Below are 20,020 nucleotides of genomic sequence, written 5' to 3' on the forward strand. Positions count from 1 at the left end.
CAGTAGCAGCAGCACAATGGACCTGAGCACTAGCAATGTATAAAATTCGTTGCCTAGCCACCTCCCTTACGGGGGACCTGTCATAAATACCTGATGCCTCTCAGCCGAGCTGAGAGGCACTTCTGGGTCAGGGCAAACTGGCCCTTTAAGAAAACGCACACTACGGGTATTCCCAGGAGCTGTGCGGCGGGTGCAGGACCTGGGAGACACCAGCATGGTCTGGGATGGGACAGCCACTGCAGGGCGGCTGGGAAGTTGAGTGTTGGCGTCCTCGCCTGATGAGGGGAGCAGAACAGTACGGGGATGCCGGTATGGACTTTACAGGAAAAATAGAGGATATGACAGGGGAGGTGAAAGGTTCTGATGTGATCACATTACATCATTATCTATGGGAATAACAGAGATATTATTAATGTCTCCACACTCAGGATTACACAGTAGTGAAGACCTCTAGTGATCGCTGTCAGGTCCCTGTGTCTGAAGGACGGGGAGGAACCCTGAGCCCAATCCTGGGGCCTCCACCTCACCCCCAGATACATGAGGACATCGATGACCAGAAGATCCTAGAACTCACCCACAAGATGATTGAGCTGCTGACTGGAGAGGTGACGCTGCTATGAATGCTGGGACATTATACAGGACGGCACTGGAGGATTCTGGGTAATGACGGTATCATTGTGTTGTCAGGTTCCTATAAGGTGTCAGGATGTCACCGTCTATTTCTCCATGGAGGAGTGGGAGTATCTAGAAGGACACAAGGACCGGTACAAGGAGGTGATGATGGAGGAGCACCAGCCCCGTACATCACCAGGTAATAGACAGGACTGAATACACCCTGCCTATAATTATCTGTATGTAATAATGATGTCCGTCCTGTCTGTGTCTCCTGCAGGTCTCTTCAGTACGAGGACGACCCCAGAGAGATGTCCCGCTCCTCCTCCTCCTCCACAGGACCCTCAGGTAGATGGAGATCTCCCCTATGAGGTGTAGACGGCTGTGACCTCCTTGTGGTCAGTCTTGTTTTCTCCTCCAGTATTAGATGTTTTATACTTGTGTAATGAGAGCGGTGGAGACGGCAGGATCACAGCTGACCACAGACCTCACATGTCCGGATCTTATCTCCATTATTCCCGGGACTTTTACAATATTTTGTTTTGCAGTTTTTGGATCCGGATAAAGATCTGAACAATATTAATTCTCCAGAGAGAAATGTGAGGGGCGATCAGCGGTGTAAAGAGGAGATTCCTACAGATTATAGTCCAGGTGAGTAGAGAAATGTCCTATTATCCCCTGTCAGGGCTGATGAGGGGTTTCTCCAGTTTAGGGACTAAGAATCCATTATCTCCTATTACACTCATGTCAGTGTGTGACCGATACAGAACATGGAGACATAAACCCAAATAACAGGAGCGGATGGAGATTACTGCTCTGAGGGTGGTAATGCTGCTCACCAGGGAAGAGGAAGAGACAGAGATGACAGAGCGTTATTATGCCATTATAAATATCATGGTTACATGAAAGACGAGCGTCACCTCTTATATATAACCCATTGTGTCCTGATAGGATGTCCGGGGCCCAGCAATTTATATAAGAAATTGGGGTGATGGTTTTGAGGACAGATTCTTCTGCTAAAGCAAATTCATGAGTGAATGTTCAGGATATGAGCTTTGAAAATAAAAAAAGGATTAAGTATTTCCAGTATTCTGACTTTATTGTAGGTCAGAAAATGTACAGATTTGGGGAATATTTTTAGAATTCCAAGTATCTTAAATGTGGTAAATACTGTATGTGTTCGGTTGCACATTTTTCTTGCTGACTTTCTATTGTTATAGAGTCTTTAAGGCCCCTATTCACATTAAACTAATGATGATGGGCGAAGATGTCTGTTTTTAGACTGCCGATCACCATCGGCAGATGTGTCACTCGGCAGTTTTCTCATGGAGAATACATTCGAACGAGCGCTTCTGTCTATGGGAGTGTCATCTGATAGGATTCTTATGTGTACAGCCAGCTTTAGACACTCAGTTTTATGGCATCATAAAATATTATTTCTTCTATGTCGCCTTATATAAGGTGGCTAAGGATTCTGTTCTGAAGATACCGGTTATGAGACTCTGTATATAATTAATATTATCTAATAATTTTCTTTGTGATTTCACTTTCAAATTTTAGAAAAGTTGTCTTGGTTCATCTGGGCCGTAAATCCAATACTGCATTCAGGGGTTCGAACATATCAAGGAAAAAGAGATTTTAATATTAAATTGTTTGAAACTTACAAAATCTGCTTAATTTTTTTGACAGATGAGTCTGACATTATAAAATTTATATATGAAGAGCAAGACATTCCAGATTTTTCTTCAGCCCTTCACTTCCGAGATCCGTCATCTGATCCTTTTAAACAATCTCCTGATTCGCCGCAGAATGTTGATCAGAATGAAAGTTACATAAGGGGGGTTCAACATGAGATATCTCAAATAGAGGAGAAGCCGTATTTGTGCCTGGAATGTGGAAAATGTTTTACTCAGAATTCTTCTCTGCTTGACCATCAGAAAACTCACACAGTGGCAAAGCCTTTTTTATGTTTAGAATGTGGTAAATGTTATAGAAGTAAATCACGTCTTGTTGAACATCTAAGAACTCACACAGGGGAGAAGCCTTTTTCATGTTCAGTATCTGAGATATGTTTTACCCAGATGTCAGATCTTGTTAACCATGAAAGAATTCACACACCGGAGAAGCTGTATTCATGTTCAATATGTGAGATATGTTTTACCCAGATGTCAGATCTTGTTAACCATGAGAGAATTCACACAGGGGAGAATCTATATTCATGTTCAGTATGTGGGAAATGTTTTACAGAGAAATCAGATCTTGCTAACCACGAAAGAATTCACGCAGCGAAGAAGCCATATTCATGTTCAGTATGTGAGATATGTTTTACCCAGGTATCAGATCTTGTTAATCATGAAAGAATTCATACAGGGGAGAAGCCATTTTCATGTTCAGCATGTGGGAAATGTTTTACTCAGAAATCAGATCTTGATAACCATGAGAAAGCTCACATAGGGGATAAGCCACATTCATGCTCGGAATGTGAGAGATGTTTTGCCCAGAAATCAGATCTTGTTAACCATGAGAGAATTCACACTGGGGAGAAGCCGTTTTCATGTTCAGAATGTGAGAAATGTTTTAATCGAAAAACACAGCTTGTTGCACATCTAAAATCTCACACAGGGGAGAAGCCATATTCATGTTCAGAATGTGGGAAATGTTTCATTCACAAATTTGCTTTTGTTAGACATCTCAGAATTCACACAGGGGAAAAGCCATTTTCATGTTTAGAATGTGGCAAATGTTTCAGTTGTAAGCCAACTCTTACTGATCATCTTAGAACTCATACTGGGCAGAAGCCGTATTCTTGTACCTTGTGTGGAAAGTGTTTTACCCAAAAATCCACTCTTATTGTACATCAAAGAACTCACACAGGAAAACCATTTTCATGTCCAGAATGTGGAAAATGTTTTGCTCATAACTCCGCTCTTTTTAAACATCAAACTACTCACACACGGGAGAAGCCATTTTTATGTTAAGAATGTTGGAATTGCTTTGTTTACAAATTTGCATTGGGTAGACATCTGAAAATTCACACGGGAGAAGCCCTTTTCATGTTCTCTATGTGGAAAGTGTTTTAAGCAAGAGTCACTTCCAACTAGACATCAAAAACTCACACAGAAAAAAAACATATCCACCAATCAGATCTCTATCCAAACAGCATTTAGAATATTTGTGCATAGAATATTGTATATTAATGTATAACTGTTTCCTAAAAGTTGTCACTAATCAATAATAAGCTTTGCTTTAAAACTTACAACATGGGCTTGTCTATGTGTTGTCCTTTTGATGGTACGTTATAGCTTCAGAACCCGGGGAGTAGAGCTGGTTGGCATATTGTGTATAAATATATGACTGTGTGAAATTTATTACTTTAGCTTACTTTCTAAGTTTTGAAATGACCCCTTGTTTTGCATACTAGCAATAGTCTGTAGTTGAAGTATGATGTTGCCACTGTGCCTCATCAAGAAAACTCCGTATGGATATCCTAGAGCAGGGGTCGGGAACCTATGGCTCACGAGCCAGATGTGGCTCCTTTGATGGCTGCATCTAGTTCGCACACAAATCTTTAATGAAATATATAATATTTTCCGGTTTATGATATGCATTTTTTTCTCCGTAAAAATGAGGGTGCGTCTTACAGCAGGGGTGGCACAAGGTCAGGGATACTGCGGGCTTGTGGGGCGTCACGGCGGCGAGCCTGCAGTAGGCGTCAAACTGTGGGCTGCTTTGAATCTCCCACAGATGACGAGATTGAGTTCAAGAAAATGGCCGTGGAGGTGGTGCGTGCGCCGATAAGTCTCCGAGGCCATTTTCTTGAAGTTCATCTCGTCAAATGCGGCAGATTCAAAGCAGCCCGCCGGAAGATCAATGACACCCCACGAGCCCACAGCAGTATCGCCGACCCTTGGCACACTGACCCTCTTGAGCCACGACATCCCCTCCTCCGTGCCCGCAGCATTGCCTACCCTGCCTCCTGGGACCTTCTGAACCGCTCCACCACCACCGCTCCCCCCTGGTGAGTATGGCTCTTACGGAATTACATTTTACATTATGTGACGTTCATGGCTCTCTCAGCCAAAAAGGTTCCCGACCCTTGTCCTATGGGTAACTAGTACTCGATATCTGCTCACCTCGTAAAGAAAGTGTCCAACAGGCACTATACTGTTATATCCAAATATATGATGTCTAAAATCAGTGGACATCTGGCGGGTGACAGGGGGGAGACATCATTGATGCCCGGTGGTAGCCTCCAGCTGCCCTTCTTGCTCTTCGACACACAGATGGAGTTACAGAGGATAATGAAGGTTTAGGATTTGTGGTTCTTACACGTAAAAAAAATAATTCAAAACTTTTACAAGAAGTACAACTGAATAGGTGTGGGCAACATACTGCCCAGAATGATCATGTTTTTCAACATTTCCATTTTTGTGGCGTTCTAATAAAGTCTTGGATTTGTATTATTTGGTGCTGGATCAATTACCCACTTCTTCTTCCCTATCGCCGAGGACACCAGCCTCATGGATCCGTCCATCTACCTCGGAATCCATGGTTTATTTGATCCATGCATCTTTTTTTGTACAGAAGTGTCTGACCTGCTCTAAATGAGAACTTCTAAACAAAGCTGATTTTTAGTAAATGAAAGTTAAAGGGAGGTAATTTAATTAATATTTTAAATGATGTTCCTTTGTTGACAGTTTAAATGATCACTTTTAGAAGGGATTAAATTATTTGAAATTTGAATTTGCCATATTTTTCCCAAAAATACAAGTAGATTAGTTGTGAATCCCAATACTGCAAAGCTTCTAATTGTCCTGAAAATAGTTGTATCAGGCAGGGGTTATTATTGTATTAATCTCTTTTTGAGCTCTTTAATGCCAAAATGTTAATGTCCAAGTGATCATAACTAGGGATGATCGAATACCTCAAATATTCGGCTTTGCGAATATCCGACGAATAGATCGCCGCTATGCGAATATTCGATGCGCAATGTAAATCTATGGGAAGCCCAAATAGTTCCGAATAGTTGTTATTCGGGTTTCCTATAGACTTACATTGCGCATCAAATATTCACGAATAGTCGAATAACAGCGACCTATTCGGCAAATATTTGTGAAGCCAAATATTTGAGGTATTCGATCATCCCTAATCATAACTGATAGGTGAAAATGGATAATAACTGTGATGACGAGAACCCAGGAGAAATAAGACACCAAACCACTAGGTGTCGCCAGGCACACTACAGGAGTAGATTTTCTGGGTTTGTACACTAGGTGTCGCTAGACACACCTAGTGAGGGGCAGTCAAACAAGCCAGGGGTCGAAAGCCAGGAGATAACGTAAATGTAAAAAAGCTATAAAAAGAGGAATAAAAATCTCCAAAAATTCAGCATTTACTTACAACACATAGAGGGCAGCAGATATAACCTGCCCGGGCCAAAGAACTAATGCACTAGCAGGATGCAGCAAGACCCCCAATGAGGTGGAGACATTCACAGGCGCAAGAGAAGCAAATCACTCACACACTTCCAATCCATGGAGGGGGCGACTTCTGGATGATAAAATTGCACACAGATGGCTTGTATAGGGCGCCGTTCACACATGTAGGTGCACAGTATCTAGCTAACAGCCTATTAGTTACGCCCATACTATTCGACTAGGCGGGCTGCCCAATACTATATGAGTGCACCATACAGTGACGGGGACTCCAATATACAAGGCCTACATTAAGGGGCCTGGCTGCATCCTGTATAAAATGTTATGTGCAAAAAAAAAAAAAAATATATATATATATATATATATATATATGTATATAATATGGTATTAGATGGTATTATGGCCAGAATTCGGTTCCCCACAACCCACATCAAGGACTTGTGGGTCCCTACACTGATCTACAGTGTGTCCACTCATATCCTGTCCACCGCCATTAACTTGAGAATGTAAGCAGCTATAGGCATAGGCAATGAAACCACCTATAGCACCACCTGGTGGAAAACAACAGAGTTAGCATTTTTATCTCGAAAACGGAAAGAGATAGAGAAAAAAAGTGAATTACAAAGTTGTAGGGCATCATCAATTCAATACGAATCGACACCTTGCATACAGAAATGCTATGATTAGAACGTGTGAAACTCACAAAGCTGCGGACATGAAGCGATACCTCATGGCGACCTTACTACAAGTCATTGGGTATGGTGGCTGTGTGGAGTGGCCTCCGCTCACCTGACCTGACCCCATTGGACTTTTTTCTGTTAGGTCACATCAAACAGCAGGTGTATGCGACCCCTCCACCAACATTGCAGGACCTACGACGACGTATCACAGATACTTGTGCAAAGGTGTCACCTACCATATTGCACAACGTGCAGCAAGATACAGTATGCTGTGCAGAGGCCAGATGTGCATTGCAGCTGACGGTGGCCATTTTGAGCATCAAAGTTAAATGAGCGCCATATGCGTGACCAGCATTCAATGTTTGGGGGTGTCATGGGTTTCATATCATAGCATTTCTGTATGCAAGGTGTCGATTCGTATTGAATTGATGACGCCCTACAATTATTTAATTCACTTTTTTTTTCTATCTCGTTCCGTTTTCGAGATAAAAATGCTAACTCCGTTGTTTTCCACCAGGTGGTGCTATAGGTGGTTTCATTGCGTAGCGCATGGCTACTTTACTATACCTAGACACCACTTCTATGCCTATAGCTGCCGCCGTTCTCAAGTTAATGTCGGCATATACAGTGTGTCCACCCGGGATATGGGTGGACACACTGTATATTTTCTTGAGGCCCAGTTTGAGACACACCTGTGTGTTGGTATTGAGAATCAAATTTATTTTCTGTTTCGAGTACTCCATCATTTCTTCATCTTGGAAAACTTCTGCGATCCTACATATGGTCAGTTTTGCTGGTTGAATCCTCTGCAAGACAACTCCTTGATTAACCCATCAGTTGCAGTAAGCTAACAAACTGTTATGGACCCTGTTCATACTGTGCAATCATCCTTGCAACTACGCCTGTGATTCATTTGTCTTCCTCTGTGGGCTGCCCCAGATTTACTGGGGTTTTTTTCATCTGCTCTCTTGGTCTTGTGGTTTCGGAGGTTCCAAGTCCTTGTTCCTCCATTCGATGGTCAGTTAATAAGTACATTCACCTGTCAAATGAAAATGCTGACAGGCGACTGTTCTTAAAATGAACAAGGCCTGGATTGGCCCCGACTTCTCAACCCCAGCGGATGACAGCAGCGGAATATATAGGCAGTTCAAATGTTTTCCTCTAATGTATTACCATGCACCCCAGAAGCTGGCCCGTGCTAATGATTTTTAGAGGACCAGCAGCCGATCCATACTCAATTTTTAAAGGACCATTAGCCAGCCCGTACTCATACATTTTAGAGGACCAGCAGCCGATCCATACTCAATTTTTAGAGGACCATTAGGCAGCCCGTACTCATAATTTTTAGAGGACCAGCAGCCGGTTCGTACTCATAGTTTTTAGAGGGCCAACAGTTGCCCATACTCATAATTTTTAGAGCACCAGCAGACGGCATGCACTCATATTTCTTAGAGGGCCAGAAGTCGGCCAGTAATCATTTTTAGAGAGCCAGCAGTCGGCCTTCACTCAACTGTCAAAACTTTGAGGAATCAAACAAGATGGCTATAATGCCATCATCATCGTCATCATCTCGCTTCTGTGTCTACTCAAACGCTTGCTGCTCACAATTAAAAAGGAAGCTTTGCAGGTGGACTTTGTGAAGATGGAGCAAGTACTAGGGTGTTACAAGTTTGCATATCCTGACTGGAAATGTTGCCGATTAGGCTTGAGAACTCTGACAATTTACGCAAGCTGATGGTGGCGGCCGTCCTGCGGTACTCAGTCCCAAGCCACGAATATATTTCCCAGAGTGCTGCCCCGACTTAAACACCTGCACTTCTCTCATAAGATCACTCATGCCCTGACCAATGCAGTTATGTTGCAGCAGCCATATGCCTATAGAAGGACTGTAAGGCAATATACCCTCACTATATGCCTCTTATCCAAAACTGTCCCTCCTCCAGCAGCTATCCCTACACTGAATACAGATAATAAAGGTATTAATAGGGAATAAAATAGATGTAGACCTGAAAAAGACTTTTGGTTTTAGGTTGCAAGAGCACAGTCTGTAAGGCTAGAATCCCTGCTTACAGGCCTCTAATACACTATGCCTTCTCCAGAAGCTTGCCCTACAGTAAATGCAGGTCAGAGTGCAAGCCTAAAATCACTGCCTACATACTTCTATGTTACCTACTCCAGAGGTTTACCCTACAGTAAGTGCAAAATAAGAACGGTATTAGAGAATAGAATAGATTTTAATTAGCCCTGAAAAGGACTGTTTACTGTTGTACCAGCAGATACTGTCACACAATAACACACGGTCCCTTCTCCAGCAGAATCTCTCACTAGTTTGTACACTATTTTCGGGAACAGTGCTGCAAAAATGGCATCTCTGGGTCTTAAACCATTTTTTTGCAGTGTGTGTGTGTTTGTTTTTTTTTCTACCTTACACTTACTAGGTTAGTAATAGGGGTATCTCACTAATCTGTTACTAACCCCTGGGCTTGATGGCAGCTGACAATTCACAGCTGACATCAACCCCCAAAAATATTACCTTGATTGCCAATGCACCAGGGCAAAGCTCCAGAGTTGGGGCACTCTATCGTTCATTCACTAATTTATTATTTTTTTTATAATGTTCCGACATAATCCATGGTGTTCTGGTCCCATGATGTCTCTCAAATCGGTACTCCAACTTATGGATCTTCATTCACAAAACAAGGCTCCATAAGTCACTCCTGGTCAGCCGAGTTACTGACGTCATCGCACATGAGAAATTTTAGGTCTGGCACTGACCGGGAGTGACCTATGGTACCTTCTGAGTATCATATAAGAACTCATGACATAATGCAGTTGCCAATCACAGCAATACCAGCAGTTAACATGACTACAGCATTACCATGTATGGCAGGCAATCCCTGCAACTTAATCAACAGCCACGAAATCTCTCTCTCTCATTATTCTGGCATTTGGCAAATATTAATCATTTTGGTTCCTAGAAGACCTTAAATGGGAGAAAAACCTGCAGGTGTGTCTTTATAGAGAGTGGAGGGAAAAACCTGCAGATGTGTCTGTATGGAGAGCGGAGAGAAAAACCTGTAGATGTGTCTCCATAGAGAGCGGAGGGAAAAACCTGCAGATGTGTCTCTATAGAGAGCGGAGGAAAAAACCTGCAGATGTGTCTATATAGAGAGCGGAGGGAAAAACCTGCAGATGTGTCTCTATAGAGAGCGGAGGGAAAAATCTGCAGATCTGTCTGCATGGAGAGCGGAGGGAAAAACCTTCAGATCTGTCTGCATGGAGAGCGGAGGGAAAAACCTGCAGATCTGTCTGCATGGAGAGCGGAGGGAAAAACCTGCAGATGTGTCTCTATAGAGAGCGGAGGGAAAAATCTGCAGGTGTGTCTTTATAGAGAGCGGAGGGAAAAACCTGCAGATCTGTCTGTATGGAGAGCGGAGGGAAAAACCTGCAGATGTGTCTCTATAGAGAGTGGAGGGAAAAACCTGCAGATGTGCCTCTATAGAGAGCGGAGGGAAAAACCTGCAGATGTGTGTCTATAGAGAGCGGAGGGAAAAACCTGCAGATGTGTGTTTATAGAGAGCGGAGGGAAAAACCTGCAGATGTGTCTTTATAGAGAGAGGAAGGAAACTTCTGGTTTCAACTGTGTGTGTGTATATATATATATATATATATATATATATATATATATATACATATATAAAATTACTAAGCGTACGTAGATCATATAGAAGTGGAGAAGAGAGAAAAGGAGATGGGAAAACTCCATAAACACGGTAAAATATTGTCTCACTTATTCAACCATAATAATCTTAAGGTTCATATTGATGGTTGGAGATTTAGAGAATAGTTAAAATTGCAAAAAATGTAAAATAGTATTACAGTAGGGAAAATAACTATTTGACACGCTGACGATTTTGCAAGTTTTCCCCCCTACAAAGAATAGAGAGATCTGTCATTTTTATCCTAGGTAACGTCAACTGTGACAAAATAATAAATCCAGAAAATCCCATTGTATGTTTTTTAAATAATTCATTTGCATTTTATTGCATGAAATAAGTATTTTATCACCGACCAAGCAGCAGGAATTCGGCTCTCACAGACTTGTTATTATTTTCTCCTACTCTGCACTCATTACCTGTATTAACTGCACCTGTTTGAACTCTTTACCTGTATGAAAGACTTTAGATGCGCAAACCTCTGAATGTTCAGTTTGGTGAACAAACCCTATGTTTGCCGAATCTAACACCTATACTTTTTGAACTCCATTGGATTCAATGGGAGGCCAAACCTAAGGCAGAGAAAACACTTTTCGTAGGGTCGAAAAGCGTCCAAAACAGCAAAAATACATTTTACTGTGCAACCCCGCTGTTTTTTCACAGCCATTAGTTTAATAGACTATTGACATAAGAAATATTGAGGTGGATGAGAGACAGGTGTAGGGCTGGTGCTTCTATACCTCTGCCAATACAGATTAGATACAACGTGGAGACCCATCTTGGAGTCTTGAGATTTAAAAACATTTCAGGCAGACAGCAGGACAGTGGAATCAATTCCCCCCAATCCCAGTTCCCCATAGTGTCTGCACAGCAGAGAGGTATGGTCCATGTAACACACCGGATGTGGCCTGGCATTTCCATTTTTAAAAGTGCGTACACAGCAATCGTGCCTTCTGCAGCAGCGCTTCCAGAACGGAATAGTGGCCTAGAAATTTCTGTACAATCAGGTTGAAGACATGAGCCATGCAAGGTGCATGTGTGATGTCGCCCAGGCGTAGTGCCGCCATCAGGTTTGCACCATTATCGCACATGGCCTTCCCCGGCTCCAGGTTCAGTGGTGACAGTTATTAATCAAACCAGCTTGGAGACCCATCTTGGAGACTTGACATTTAAAAACATTTGAGGCAGACAGCAGGACAGTGGCATCAATTTTCCCCCTCCCCATTTCCCCATAGTGTCTTTGCACAGCAGGGAGGCATGGTCCATGCCACACACAGGATGCGGCCTGGCATTTCCATTTTAACAATCAGAAGGTGCATGAGTGACAGGATTAGGCCTTTTGCTTCCACTTTCTGACAGTACAGACTAGACACAATTTAGAAACCTTACTTGTAGTTTAATCATTTCCAAAAATTGAGGTCAGACAACAGAAAAAGTGGCAACACTTGGCACAGACTACAGTTGAACACCGCAACATGGATGTGTGGGACCGGACCTATAACAAGACCTGAACCAGAATTTCTACCTTCACCAGAGACAGCAAGGTGACAGACAGGCATAGGTTTTTCTCCCTAAACCGTGGCACTACAGACAAAAGACAATTTGGAGACCCTACTTTGACCTTAATTTTTGGAAATTTGGAGGCTCCGACAACAGGAAAAGTGGCAATAATTGGCAGAGACTACAAATAGTAAAACGCCACAACATGGATGTGTGGGTTCGGCCCCGTAACATGGCTTGAACCAGCATTTCTACCTTCATCAGAGACAGCAAGATGACAGGCGTAGGGCTGGCAATACACCATCGCCTAGTCTGCATAGTAAGGGACTAGGGTTGCAAAGTCATTGGACATCCACGACTTATTCATCATGAACGTTAGGCGGTCTACACTTTCAGGGGACAGCCGGATGCGCTTATTTGCCAATATACCACCAGCAGCGCTGAAGACACATTCTGAGAGAACGCAGGCTGCCAGGCAGGCCAAAACTTCCAAGGCGTGACAGGCTTGCTCAGGCCACGCTTCCATTTTTGAACACCAAATTGCAAAAGGGTCCAATCCCCCTTATTGCATCAATATTGAGCTCTAGATGCTCCAGCAGCACCCTCTCCAGCCGTTCACCTTGTATCATACTTGTACCCTGTTCTGCTGGTGCATGGGGTGATCTAAAAAATGTGTGCCAAGTCTCACAGAAATTGCTTCTGCCACTTGAACTGTATGGAGGAGTGACCTGAAAGATCAGGAGAATAGCTGTATGTTGGACTGACCTGAAAGATCTGGAGAAGATCTGTATGGAGGAGCGACCTGAAAGATCTGAAGAAGTTCTGTATGGAGGAATAATCTGAAAGATCTGGAGAAGATCTGTATGGAGGAGTGACCTGAAAGATCTGGAGAAAATCTGTATGGAGGAGTGACCTGAAAGATCTGGAGAAGATCTGTATGGAGGAGTGACCTGAAAGATCTGGAGAAAATCTGTATGGAGGAGTGACCTGAAAGATCTGGAGAAGATCTGTATGGAGGAGTTACCTGAAAGATCTGGAGAAAATCTGAATGGAGGAGCGACCTGAGAGATCTGGAGATGATCTGTATGGAGGAGTGACCTGAAAGATCTGGAGAAGATCTGTATGGAGGAGTGACCTGAAAGATCTGGAGAAGATCTGTATGGAGGAGTGACCTGAAAGATCTAGAGAAAATCTGTATGGAGGAGTTACCTGAAAGATCTGGAGAAGATCTGTATGGAGGAGCGACCTGAAAGATCTGTATGGAGGAGTGATGACCTGAAAGATCTGGAGAAAATCTGTATGGAGGAGTGACCTGAAAGATCTGGAGAAAATCTGTATGGAGAAGTGACCTGAAAGATCTAGAGAAAATCTGTATGGAGGAGTTACCTGAAAGATCTGGAGAAAATCTGTATGGAGGAGCGACCTGAGAAATCTGGAGAAGATCTGTATGGAGGAGCGACCTGAAAGATCTGGAGAAGATCTGTATGGAGAAAGTGACCTGAAAGATCTGGAGAAGATCTGTATGGAGGAGTGACCTGAAAGATCTGGGGAAGATCTGTATGGAAGAGTTACCTGAAAGATCTGGAGAAAATCTGTATGGAGGAGTGACCTGAAAGATCTAGAGAAGATCTGTATGGAGGAGTGACCTGAAAGATCTGGAGAAGATCTGTATGGAGGAGTGACCTGAAAGATCTGGAGAAGATCTGTATGGAGGAGTGACCTGAAAGATCTAGAGAAGATCTGTATGGAGGAGTGACCTGAAAGATCTGGAGAAGATCTGTATGGAGGAGTGACCTGAAAGATCTGGAGAAGATCTGTATGGAGGAGTGACCTGAAAGATCTGGAGAAGATCTGTATGGAGGAGTGACCTGAAAGATCTGGAGAAGATCTGTATGGAGGAGTGACCTGAAAGATCTGGAGAAGATCTGTATGGAGGAGTGACCTGAAAGATCTGGAGAAGATCTGTATGGAGGAGTGACCTGAAAGATCTGGAGAAGATCTGTATGGAGGAGTGACCTGAAAGATCTGGAGAAGATCTGTATGGAGGAGTGACCTGAAAGATCTAGAGAAGATCTGTATGGAGGAGTGACCTGAAAGATCTGGAGAAGATCTGTATGGAGGAGTGACCTGAAAGATCTAGAGAAGATCTGTATGGAGGAGTGACCTGAAAGATCTGGAGAAGATCTGTATGGAGGAGTGACCTCAAAGATCTGGAAAAGATCTGTATGGAGGAGTGATTTGAAAGATCTAGAGAAGATCTCTATGGAGGAGCGACCTGAAAGATCTGGAGAAGATCTGTATGGAGGAGTGACCTGAAAGATCTGGAGAAGATCTGTATGGAGGAGTGACCTGAAAGATCTGGAGAAGATCTGTATGGAGGAGTGACCTCAAAGATCTGGAGAAGATCTGTATGGAGGAGTGATTTGAAAGATCTGGAGAAGATCTGTATGGAGGAGTGATTTGAAAGATCTAGAGAAGATCTGTATGGAGGAGTGACCTGAAAGATCTGGAGAAGATCTGTATGGAGGAGTGATTTGAAAGATCTAGAGAAGATCTGTATGGAGGAGTGATTTGAAAGATCTGGAGAAGATCTGTATGGAGGAGTGACCTCAAAGATCTGGAGAAGATCTGTATGGAGGAGTTGCCGATATCCCATGCAGTGTGTGCAAACCTGGTCAAGAGCTACTAGAAATGACCGATCTCTGTAACTGCAAACAAAGGTTTCTACCAAATATTAAGTTCTGTTTTTCTGCCCACCGCACATTACACACGCAGCTCTGCTCCATCCTCCTGCACAGCAGTGCCCCTGGAGCATCCCCTGACCATGTGACTGATCACATGATGGTGACGTCACACAGGTCCTGTGAGTACAGGCGGTGCTGGCTTGGTTGCGTCTAGAATGGAGGTGATTTTTTGTGATCCTCATTTTAGCCCCTCCACTCTAGATGGCTCCCTAGTGTGAGGTGACTAGAATGGAGGTGATTTTTTGAGGCCCTCACTGTAGACACTTTCTTTTGAGTCCTCAGTGGTTGATACCTTTTTTTTTTTAAACAATTTTTTATCTCTACTGGCTAACACGGTACAAAGATATATTTTACTTTTTTGAGTCCCTCATTTTATCAACTCCACACTAGACGGCTCTGTACTGAGGTGAATGGAGGTGATATAGTGAGGATCTCTCTCCCTCCAAAAATCAACTAGAATCTAGACAGCTCCTCAGAGAAACCACTAGAATGGAGGTGATTTTTTGAGGTCCTCATATATATATATGTGTAGATATATAAATATATCATATATATATATATATACACACACACACACACACACACATATATTGTATATACTGTCACGCTCCCCGGGTCCCCTGTGCTGCCCTCCGGCTCACCTGTCACGCTCCCCGGGTCCCCCGTCTCGCTTCCCGGTTCCTTGGTCCGGTCACCGCCACTCCCCGCTCTCCAGCACCCCTTGCCAGCGCGTCCCCAGCGTCCTGGTCCCCGCACCCGGCGTCCGTCGGCTTCACAGCCCCATCCTGGCCCTGCTGCTTCCTCCTCGCAGCTTCCTGCTCTGGCTTCTGGCACTCGGGCCGCGCGCATGCGCATTAGGGCGCGCGCGCGGTCATTGACCCTTTCTTAAAGGGCCAGCGTCCATTAACAGGAAATGATGCAAAACAGGTACAGGGTATAAAGGGGGTTTATGTCCAAGGGGGCGGGGCCTGATCTTCGTGTTTCTTAAGCTAGGAGTCAGGTCTCCTGGTGTATATGTGTATATACTCACCTATCTCTCTTGTAGAGCCGTGCCTGCCTCGCCATCCGGTCCAGACCGAATCCCGAACCCCGAACGCAGTCCATCTGCCATCCTGACAGTCCGTACCATCTCGGATCCCTGCGGTGACCTGTCATCTCGCTCCAAAGGTTCCGGACCCCGCCTGACATCTTCTCGGCTTCCGAACCTGAGCTGCGTCACCCGGACTACCACCAGTGACTCCGTAGTCCCAGGGACTTCTCCATTATACTCCTGTGCACGGACTGTTCTGCTGCCTATAGTGCTCCAGCTACCGGACCCCTTACCACCATCTAGGAGTTCGGCCCAGTGGATCCACCTCCTGGGTCTGCCCGTCCACCTGGCCCTGACAGTAAGATCAGGCCATGGATCCCGCTGCAGCACTAGCAGCCGTACAGGAGGAACTCACACGCCAGCGTGAGACTCAGACCCGCATGCTGCAATTTATGTCTTCTGTGGACGCCCGCCTGAACACGCTACAAGCGGCAGTCACGTCTTCAGCATCCCGTGCCTCCACTAGTCAAGCCACGGCTCCAGCTCCCGTGGCGACTTCTTCAGATACTTCCAGACTTCGTTTGGCCTCACCACCCCGGTACGCCGGAGACCCCAAGACCTGCAGGGGATTCTTAAACCAATGCTCCCTCCATTTCACGCAGCTGCCGCATTTGTTTGCCTCTGATCAAGCCAAGGTCGCCTTCATCATGTCCCATCTAGAGGGTGAGGCACTGGCGTGGATGAACCCCTTGTGGGAGAAGGGGGATCCTGTGACCACGAACATCCAGGACTTCCTGCAGGCATTCCGTGGCACCTTTGATGAGCCCGGACGCGCCTCCGCGTCTGCTTCGTCTCTTCTCCGGCTGCGTCAGGGGACTCTGACGGTGGGCCAATACGCAATCCGGTTTCGCACCTTGGCTTCGGAACTCGGGTGGAACAACGAGGCCCTAACCGCCGCCTTCTGGGAAGGACTCTCGGGGCGAATTAAAGATGAGCTGGCGGGTCGTGACGTACCGACCACCCTGGATGCCCTGATCGCCCTAGCGACTCGAGTGGACATCCGCTTTCAGGAGCGATCCAAGGAAGTGTCCCGTGAGAGACGACCGGTACGGCATTCCTCTCCTCCGCAGAAGCCCGCCGTACTTCAGTCTTCGACAGCTGGGGTCCCCGTCCACGAGCCCATGCAGATCGACAGAGTGCGGCAGTCTGAACAACGTAGAGCTGAGCGGCTCGCCAAGGGCCTCTGCTTTTACTGCGGAGAGGACACACACCTGCTACGCTCCTGTCCTGAGAGGCTGGGAAACTCCAAAGCCTAGGGTTGGTAGGAGAGGCCACCCTAGGTGCTGGGACTCTCTCAGACCCGGTTACGTGGACTGTGCAAGTGACAACGGGAGAGACGCGGTTCACGGCTGAGGCATACCTCGATTCCGGGGCAGCAGGCAATTTCATCCAGCAGGCCACGGTGGACAAGTACCAGGTGCCTGTTACTCCACTCGACAAGCCCCTCGTGATTGCCTCTGTGGATGGGAGACCCCTCTCTGACACCATCTCCTGGATCACAAAGCCGGTGGAACTGCGTATCGGTGCCCTGCACACCGAGAACATCGCTCTCTACGTCCTCCCACACATGTCCCATCAAATCCTGCTGGGACTTCCCTGGTTGCGGACACACAAACCATCAGTCAGCTGGGGCACTGGCGAAATCACCCGATGGGGCTCTTCGTGCCATGAGAAGTGCCTGAAGACCATACAACCCATCCGACGACCTCCGGTTCCAGAGAACCTACCGGGGCTGCCCTCGGCCTATTGGTCCTTTGCAGACGTCTTTGATAAAAAGGAATCCGAGGTACTTCCGCCACATCGTCCTTACGATTGTGCCATCGACCTGCTCCCTGGAACTACACTACCTCGAGGACGGATATATCCATTGTCTCCAGCCGAAACAAGGGCCATGTCTACTTACATCACAGAGACCCTGGCAAGGGGATTCATCCGGAGATCCTCCTCTCCTGCTGGAGCAGGTTTCTTCTTTGTCAAGAAGAAAGAGGGCGACTTACGCCCATGCATAGACTACCGGGGTTTGAATCAAATCACCGTAAAAAACAAGTACCCTCTGCCGCTCATCCCTGAATTGTTTGACCGGCTTAGAGGAGCTCGTGTGTTCACCAAGCTGGATCTTCGGGGTGCTTACAATCTGGTACGCATCCGCTCTGGGGACGAATGGAAGACCGCGTTCAATACGCGCGATGGGCACTATGAATACTGCGTGATGCCCTTCGGCCTGTGTAACGCCCCAGCCGTCTTTCAAGAACTGGTGAACGACGTTTTCCGGGACCTTCTTTACGTCTGTGTGGTAGTATATCTGGATGACATCCTTGTCTTCTCTCCGGACCTCCAGACCCACAGAGAGAACGTGCAGCTGGTTCTACAAAGACTGAGAGAGAATCGTCTGTACGCGAAGTATGAGAAGTGTGTCTTTGAGCAGTCTTCTCTCCCCTTCCTGGGGTACATCATCTCTGATACCGGACTGCAGATGGATCCAAAGAAGGTCTCCTCCATTCTCAACTGGCCTCCTCCTTCTGGACTGAAGGCAATCCAACGCTTCCTGGGATTCGCCAACTACTACCGCCAGTTCATCCCTCACTTCTCGGCTCTGACTGCTCCTCTCTCCGCTTTGACCAAGAAGGAGGCTAATCCAAAGGACTGGTCACCTGCGGCCGACGCCGCGTTTGGCTCGCTGAAGCGGGCATTTGCCTCCTCTCCTGTACTTCACCGTCCGGAGTTAAACCGCCAGTTCACCTTGGAGGTGGATGCCTCCTCCTCAGGAGTCGGAGCAGTGCTCATGCAGAAGTCCTCCTCCGGGAAGATGGTGACTTGCGGATTCTTCTCCAAGACCTTCTCAGCGCCTGAACGCAACTACACCATCGGTGACCGAGAGCTCTTGGCAGTCAAACTGGCTCTGGAGGAATGGCGCTACCTTCTGGAAGGAGCAGTGTACCCCGTTATTATTTACACGGACCACAAGAACCTGGAATACCTGCGGTCTGCTCAGCGACTGAACCCACGGCAAGCCAGGTGGTCCTTATTCTTTGCCAGGTTTCATTTCCAGCTCCATTTCCGACCCGCGGACAAGAATGTACGCGCTGATGCCTTGTCCAGGTCTTTCATGCCCATGGAGCAGGAGGAGGAGACTACCCAACCCATCATCTGTCCTAGCAAAATCATTCCGGTGGCCCCTGTCACCCTGGCCCAGATACCGCCCGGGAAGACCTATGTCTCTGAGACAGACAGGCAAAAAGTGTTACACTGGGGTCATGCCTCGAAAACAGCCGGTCATGCTGGTCAGAAGAGAACATGGGGTGCGATTGTACGCCATTACTGGTGGCCATCCCTTCGCACGGACGTCGCTGCTTTTGTCTCTGCCTGCTCCTCTTGTGCCAGGAACAAGACGCCCAAACACCTGCCATATGGCCGTCTTCTGCCTCTGCCGATACCTTCAGTTCCGTGGCAACACATAGCGATGGACTTTATTACAGACTTGCCATTGTCCTCCGGACACACAGTCATATGGGTCGTGGTGGATCGATTCTCTAAAATGGCTCATTTCGTCCCTATGGCTGGATTGCCCTCTGCTCAGGAACTCGCGGACGCCTACATACATCACATCTTCCGCTTGCATGGCTTTCCATCTCACATCGTATCCGATAGAGGAACTCAGTTCACCTCCCGCTTCTGGAGGGCTCTCTGCAACCATCTGGGAGTGACTCTGGACTTTTCATCTGCATACCATCCTCAGTCTAATGGCCAAGTGGAGAGGGTCAATCAAATATTGACCTCTTTCTTACGTCACTATGTCAACGCCCATCACGACGACTGGTCCACGCTTCTTCCTTGGGCTGAATTCTCCCATAACCACCACATCAGTGAGTCGTCCTCCAGCTCTCCCTTCCATGTCGTTTACGGACTTCAGCCCTCCGTCCCATTGCCTGTATCCCCTTCTTCGGATGTCCCTGCTGCTGATACTGTAGCCCGTGACTTTGCAACCATTTGGGACTCTGTCAAGGCGTCCCTTGGGCGTGCTTCCCTGCGGATGAAAAGACACGCAGACAAGAGACGTCTGGACCCTCCGTGTTTCTCTCCTGGAGATCTAGTCTGGCTTGCATCCAAGTACGTCCGATTGAAGATACCATCCTACAAGCTGGGTCCTCGCTACATCGGGCCGTTTAAAGTCCTCAACAAGATCAATGAGGTCTCCTACAAGCTACAGCTCCCGGCCACGATGAGGATACCCAACTCATTCCAC

General features: G+C 46.2%; 2 protein-coding genes across 2 annotated transcripts in view; both read left to right on the forward strand.

Moving 5' to 3' along the window:
- Window positions 1–5,198, forward strand: part of LOC142257100 (uncharacterized) — a 37,813-nt gene extending 32,615 nt beyond the window's left edge. The window contains exons 3-7 of the mRNA XM_075329183.1: window positions 429–605; window positions 688–811; window positions 893–960; window positions 1,161–1,263; window positions 2,302–5,198. Of these exons, the coding sequence (XP_075185298.1) occupies window positions 429–605; window positions 688–811; window positions 893–960; window positions 1,161–1,263; window positions 2,302–3,590 (1,761 nt within the window). The 3' untranslated portion in view covers window positions 3,591–5,198. The remainder of the gene's footprint in view (window positions 1–428; window positions 606–687; window positions 812–892; window positions 961–1,160; window positions 1,264–2,301) is intronic.
- LOC142258443 (uncharacterized) overlaps window positions 1–20,020 on the forward strand; it is a 263,726-nt gene that overhangs the window by 126,052 nt on the left and 117,654 nt on the right. The window lies entirely within an intron of this gene.

This window comes from Anomaloglossus baeobatrachus, chromosome 1, assembly GCF_048569485.1.
Source record: "Anomaloglossus baeobatrachus isolate aAnoBae1 chromosome 1, aAnoBae1.hap1, whole genome shotgun sequence".
NCBI classification, from domain to species: Eukaryota; Metazoa; Chordata; class Amphibia; order Anura; family Aromobatidae; genus Anomaloglossus; species Anomaloglossus baeobatrachus.